General features: G+C 37.1%; 1 protein-coding gene across 2 annotated transcripts in view; it reads left to right on the forward strand.

The window, feature by feature from the left end:
* Positions 1 to 6385, forward strand: part of ZDHHC2 (zDHHC palmitoyltransferase 2) — a 28513-nt gene extending 22128 nt beyond the window's left edge. The window contains exons 12-14 of one of the 2 annotated variants that reach the window (XM_083460064.1): positions 613 to 690; positions 867 to 3703; positions 3871 to 6385. In XM_083460064.1, coding sequence (XP_083316190.1) covers positions 613 to 653 — 41 coding nt within the window. In that variant the 3' untranslated portion in view covers positions 654 to 690; positions 867 to 3703; positions 3871 to 6385. Of the gene's footprint in view, positions 1 to 612; positions 691 to 866; positions 3704 to 3856 lie in introns of both variants that reach the window. The other variant, XM_083460063.1, reaches the window with a different exon arrangement.
* The last annotated feature ends 274 nt before the right edge of the window (positions 6386 to 6659 follow it).

Below are 6659 nucleotides of genomic sequence, written 5' to 3' on the forward strand. Positions count from 1 at the left end.
AGCTTTCAGTCCGGTTTGAAAACAAAATAAAATTTACGTACATATCAAAGCAGATACTATATGAGCAGTTCCTTTATACCTAAGCTCTAATTTGAAACCTGCAACTTTCTGGGCAGTGAATGAATTAAAAGCAGGGGATGTCTGGCAACAAAAAGGGGAATATATTCTATTGAAATAAACATGCATGAATGCAGCACAGCTTGTCCTTTTAAAAAAAGTTCCCTGAATCAGTTGGGCATTGGTATATTTATTACACAAACCTGCTCCATGGACCACAGATTTCTGATTTTGAGACCTATTCATTAAGTATAGAGACCTCATACAGATGACCAAACTCCACAAGAGGCATTTATAATATTTTTGACTTCTGTTATGCATGCAACTGTTTTAAGTAGGCTATCTGAAGGACAATATTCTTATATATTTGTCAAAGCCTTGCCAAGATCTGTTCCACTGCAGACAATATCCATTGCCCATAGTATCATATATTTTAGAGAAATTAAGGCTAGCAGCAACAGATGTATGTTGAAGGGATGTGGAATTCTGCTGCTGAGACTGTCTGGTAAAAAAAATAAGAACCACTGCTTCAAAGCATCATTTTATTTTTCAAAGGTATGACCAATCCTGCACTAACGATGGAAAATGAAACCTAGTCATGCAAGTACAAGAGAGAAATTCTGGATCTTTAAAGTAAGTTGTTCTTTTTAAAAATAAACTTTCTTGACACCTTTATAATTAAATAAATTTCTCTTTTATAATCTTCTGTAGTTCATGATCTGCATGTGATTTAGATTGTGGACACATGATAGCCGTTACATCAGAACCCTTTGTTTTTCATACTGGTGTACTTTAATGCTTTGTTGTAGCTAAGAATTGTTGATGAGAGGATGAGGGATTCCTCGACAACATCAGCATCCATTGACCAGCTGTTCCAGTCCACTGCAGCGTGGATGTGCCAGAAGATATTTCAAGAACTAATTTAGCTGTCTCTGTATCATCACTTGAAATATAAGACCCGTTACCATCTCTTACATGTATGAAAAGAATGTTTTGGGTAACACAAATTATTGTTAAAATTCAAAAGGAATGTCTTGAAGATTACACATTGGGAAAGCAGGTAGTCTTTCCTTAAGACGTACAGGACAACACCTAGTCCTTTTTAAAGGACTAGGTTAAAAGGGGGATTTTTGCATTGGCATTGATAGCTCAGGTGAGTGTAAGCTATTTTCATATAACCTGAACCTGCTCTTATGGCAATTCTTGAATCTCTTAAGTTTTGCCTCTGGTTTCCACATACAAGTTATCTTTAACCATGCAAATATATTCTCAACTTTTATCAATTGATTCGGGGAACTTAGTAGGCTAGAATGATTGGACTATATTTTGAATCTTACCTTCAGCTGGGTTAGTCATACTTTTAAATTTAAACTAACCTCAGTTAGATAGGTTGGATAAGTTTTAGGAAAGGTTTTGTTTGATGCTAATAGTCCCCGTCCCCCCCACAAACACTTTATACATGAATCACCTACTTCTAGCTAGGCTACAATTTCTCTTAAATCATACAGGGGAAGCAGAAGACGAACTCCATCCTCAATTTACGTGCATGTAAAACATGATCGGAGCAAAGTTTAGTGAGACTATAAATGTGTGATTGTTTACTATTCAGTTATTCAACCTTATTAGGAGTGTTTGATATTAATATTCCTTGAGACTGCTAGGCTTCAAAAGCTTAACCTAAATTTCATGCCTTTAAGAGGCTCCATTTTAACTATATGAATCTTTTCTGTTTGATTTAGCATCCTTAAATTGCTGCATTCCTCATCATTACCCTGATGATGTACATATAAGATGTATATTATCATGTAGAACATACTAAAATTAATTACTGTGATGACTACACTCTGGATTATAAAGCCAAGTGGGCTTGCAGAGACCCTTTTTATTTTAAAGGAAACTAACAGTTGTTTAGGCTTTTGTAGGATTTGTCAGACATTTCTGAAGCCAAGAAAACTGAAGTTTCATAATACGTTTTTTATCAGTGCCTTTGCATGCACGGTATCTCAGATGAAATTATATACATTTAATGGATCACATAAAATACATTGTGCTGTTTACAAAAAATAGGTGGTAATATTTAATTCCAAGATGGTTTGTAGAAGTTGGTAATATTATGAGCAGAGGAAATTATACGTAACTCACAAGGGTGCATTTGTGAAACAAATTGCCACTTTAAAATCAGTTGGGTAGTCAGATTTTTAAATTATTATAGACACAGTAGGATGCATATCTGGCTCCGTGACTTACCCTATAGCTGCAGTTGCACAAAGTAAAAATATTTTTCAAAAGCAGGAAAACTATTAGAGCCCAGTTCCTGAGTGAATCACTGTTAGTGTTTTTCTGAAACATTAAGAACATTATTTCCTGTTCTGCAGGCAACAAAGAAGACTTTGAGGATTACTTCAAAATTATTCGCCCATGTAAATAAGGTTCTATTAAAGTGAAATGGTATGATGTCTCTGACATCATTGCCATTATAACTGGAGGGCCCCCCCCCACGCAACCCCTATCTACATTTTAATCCAAATAAGTCATTACAGGTTCAATCACCAAAAGTGCCAGAATATGACCCTGGGATATTTGAGATCATTGTGATCTGCATTACATAGTTTTACACAGTATGCGCAGACATGTTTTGCAGCCAATAGTTTCTATAGCATAATGTTGTATGTACTTAGTATTCAGTGTTGGAAGTGGTCATGAGAATCACAGGGACCGAATGGGAAAGACTGGTACTTTCATTGCTTCATCATAATGCACATTGTGATGTGTATTCTGGTTATGCAGGGCTGCCTTTGATACTTTACCAGCATTCATTAAAATGTGTATAAAATGAAGGGGAAAGCTGAAATTCAGTTTTCATGGGACACATTTATTACAGATAAAATCTATCTTATAGTATTTTTCAGTAAAATTCAGACTATCAGAGCAATTTTAAATATGGCTCACGTTGCTGCATCATGGAAAGGAAGACTGATGACTGTGTCCGATTCCAGTATTTAAACATACCTCCTGGGAAAGTGGGGTTCATGCAAAAGATTCAGCCAGCCTATGATGGGTGTAAGTGCATTATCATGATGCACTTTTTCCAGCTAATTCAGATGTCACACATAATTATTAAGGTAGGAATGGCTGTTATACATCCTGACCGTATTTTCTTGAATGTAAATATCAGTGCTATCTGTGAACGATGGGGCTTCACAATAAAAGCGTGTGGGATTAGGGAGTGAGCAAATAGCAGAAGTGGGTGTCATAGATAGTTAGTGGTGATGTAGGTATGGTAGAGGAGCTCTATGACTTCCTGTTTCTGGAAATGCAAATTTCAAATTCCTTCATAAATTATAGTATGGGAGAAAGGAATCTTTTCTCACTCCACCTCCACCTGCATGGCTAAACCGTTGATTAACTGAAAACTAGGACTCTCACTTTAATTAAAGACATTTTGGTCAATTGTGTGGGTTTTGGCTGACTGGTCAATTTAATCTGCTGATTAAATTTGCATAAACTTTTACACAGGTAAAAACAATAATTTTGAAGGAAGAAATATACTTTTGTTTTTAGATGAACTATTCCCTCCAATGTATAATGGAAGGGAAATGCCTCTTAAGAAGCTGCTTGCTGTCTTATGTTTGTAGAAGTAATTACCGTATTTTTTGCACCATAACACTCACTTTTTTCCTCCTAGAAAGTAAGGGGAAATGTCTGTGCATGTTATGGAGGGAATGCCTACGGGTGGCATGCCTACAGATTTTCCTCCTCTAAAAACTACGTGCGTGTTATGGTCGGGTGCGTGTTATAGAGCGAAAAATACAGTATGTTTTCAAATGTCTGTTTTTAAAGCTGCAGCCCTATTTAGCAGAGGACACATTTTTAGGTGATTAAAATGTTTGAGTGCTTTGATTACATGATCAATGATTGCAGCTCTATTAAAACATTTTGGTTATGTGCCAAGGATTCAAAATACTCCTTTTAAATGGTTTCATAGTTCAGATTTCATTACAGCACATAGGGAGTAACACGTCACTATATGAAACAAAATATTAATACACCCATTAGGAACTACTTGGTCAGCCTATGTATTGAATTCTTTCCTTCAGAATTAATAGTTCTTATTTAATGTGTAAAACAGTATGTATTTCGCATATGCCACTATTATATGGAATGCAAAGTACTAGTAGATATGCTTCTAGTACGTACAAATATATATGCCTACAGAGCTAGTAGTACTATGATTGTGCTATACATTGCTTTTACACAATTGCTGGCTTATCCCACCTGCCCCTTTTTCAGGTGAAGATTTTTTTCCAGCCCCAAATGCATTTACATTTTAATAACCCCCCCCCCCGTATGTGCTGGACACAAAAATTTCTAATCTTCCCAAAGCATGGGTGATTGCTGTTTAGCAGGTGATCTGTCACCTCGCCTGTTAATGTCACCTCTAGGAGCACTGGGAGTACTTGTACAAACTTTTTTTTAAAAAAAATCAGACTGATCTCTAAAGTAAAGCCATGTCCTATGCATCCAGGGCACAAAGGAAAGTGAGCTGAGAAACGACACAGGGAGTACTTGACTCTAGCTTACAATAAATTTTACAAGTGTGCTTTTTCACCTTTATGAAGCTGGCAAAGGAGGGACAGTGTGACCCATCCATGTTCAGTTAGCAAATATTATTTATTTTTGCAGGCTTGTAACTTTCAGGCTATTTCACAAAGGTAAAAGTAAATGGGACTAATTAAGAGTGTGCACTGCCTAATCCTTTGCTAGCATCCACCTTTACATTTTGAACACCAAACAATTTTGAGCTAGCCTGTCAAGATAATGTTTAAATCTTCTCCCCACCTCAAACCTCATCTAACCTAATCCTTTATGGACTAAAAGGTTTGGCAGAACTGCAAAACTCACACAGGTCATCCAAGGCAACAGACAATACAAAATGTACAAGTTGAGAGTAAAGCTAAATAATGCTATAGATTACTGTGTTTTGTTTTTTTCAAATTGGTGACAAGGTACAAATTTTGAAAATACGGCTTTTTAAAAGTCATATATAATTAAAGCTAAAATTCTGACCTAAGGCCAGAAATGTTTTTTACTGCTTTAATAGAGGATGCACTGTTACAATGGCTTTTAAGATGGAGAGTTCTGGGTTCAGTTACGTGTTTTCATAGATTACAACCTGCATTATCCCAAGCCAACATTGCCAATGGTTAGGGATGATGGAGGTGTGGTCCAGTGAATATCTGAAGGGGTACAGCTCTCCCATACCTGCCAAAGAAGAAACTTCATGTGAATTGCAGATATGTTGAACTAGTTAGGAAACAACCTTTGGGTAGAATTTGTTCCTACTCCTTCTCAGTGTTTTCACCAGTGCCAAGACCACTGCTTCAGAGACTTACTGTTACTTAATGCACCAGAAACTGTAACGATTGGGACTCCTTCAATTTGCAACATAGGAAAACTATTTCAAAACTTGAGAGGATTTTGTTCTGGTGTTAAACTAAAGTAAGAGCTGTAACATTGCAAAAAACAAAAACACCCTTTTCTTCCCCAAATCTACAAGCCAGATGCAATTAAAGAATGAGACCTGTCACTGAAGACACTATACACAGCTCACAACCTATTCTGTATTGAAGGGGGGAAACATTTGGGTGTGAAAGCTCCTTGTCAGTACTGTACATCTCAACATTCCAAAAACAGCACTTGTATAACTTTGTTACCCAGTTGAATGAAAGTGGGCAATGATGGAACCCAGAAAATATCTGTATATTGCCCCACAAAAGTTAACTCCAGTGATTCACTGGATACTCTAGTTAAATTACTTTACATGACTAGCAGGTGAATGTTTGTTTATAAAGTGGCCAGGTGAAAAAAACCATTGTACAGTGTGATTGTTACAAATTAGCCTTTTGGACTACTCAGGGTACTGTGATTGGACAAACTTTACTTCACCTCTGAAAGGAATCAGTTTTTGAGGACACAGATGACATTACTCTGTAGGTATGCTCTGCTGGTGATTTGTTTGCTCCTCTTCCTCCTTTACTTCTTCAGTGATGCTGTCAAGACTTTTGAAGCAGAATGAGGAGTCCTAGCTTCCAAAATGCTCTATTCCAGAACTGCTTTTAACTGGGTCATCCCTGTAATGAAAACACATTCCCAATGCTTGCCTGAGTACATGTTTGCTACGAAGCAACAGTGTACATATAACTACCGGTCTTGCAAAGAAGAGCTTCTTGCATTGCTTTTGTTTGTACTCTGTAAAGCAGTATTATGTATTTTTGTATCATATCTTGCTGCTGGGGAAAATAAGAATAAAAGAGACAAATGACAAGAATTCTGCCTCTGAATTTGAGAACTGGAAAGGGCCATGTGCAACAACGCAAGCAGTGGCACTGAAAATGTTTTACTAACATGGCTAGCACGCAAAACATGCACCATTCACAGCTGGTGCAAGTTTTATCAACTGTTACCGGATACGATTTTCCCCACTGCCCAACAGAGACTTTGGTCAGCCTACTGCTGGCATTTGGTCACCAAATGGGTTTCCCACAAGGGAATGCAGGCCTTGACCTCAAGCAGGTTGCCCACTCCTACAACAAAGCTAAGTA

Source organism: Podarcis liolepis, assembly GCF_965112155.1.
Source record: "Podarcis liolepis genome assembly, chromosome: 9".
NCBI lineage: Eukaryota > Metazoa > Chordata > Lepidosauria > Squamata > Lacertidae > Podarcis > Podarcis liolepis.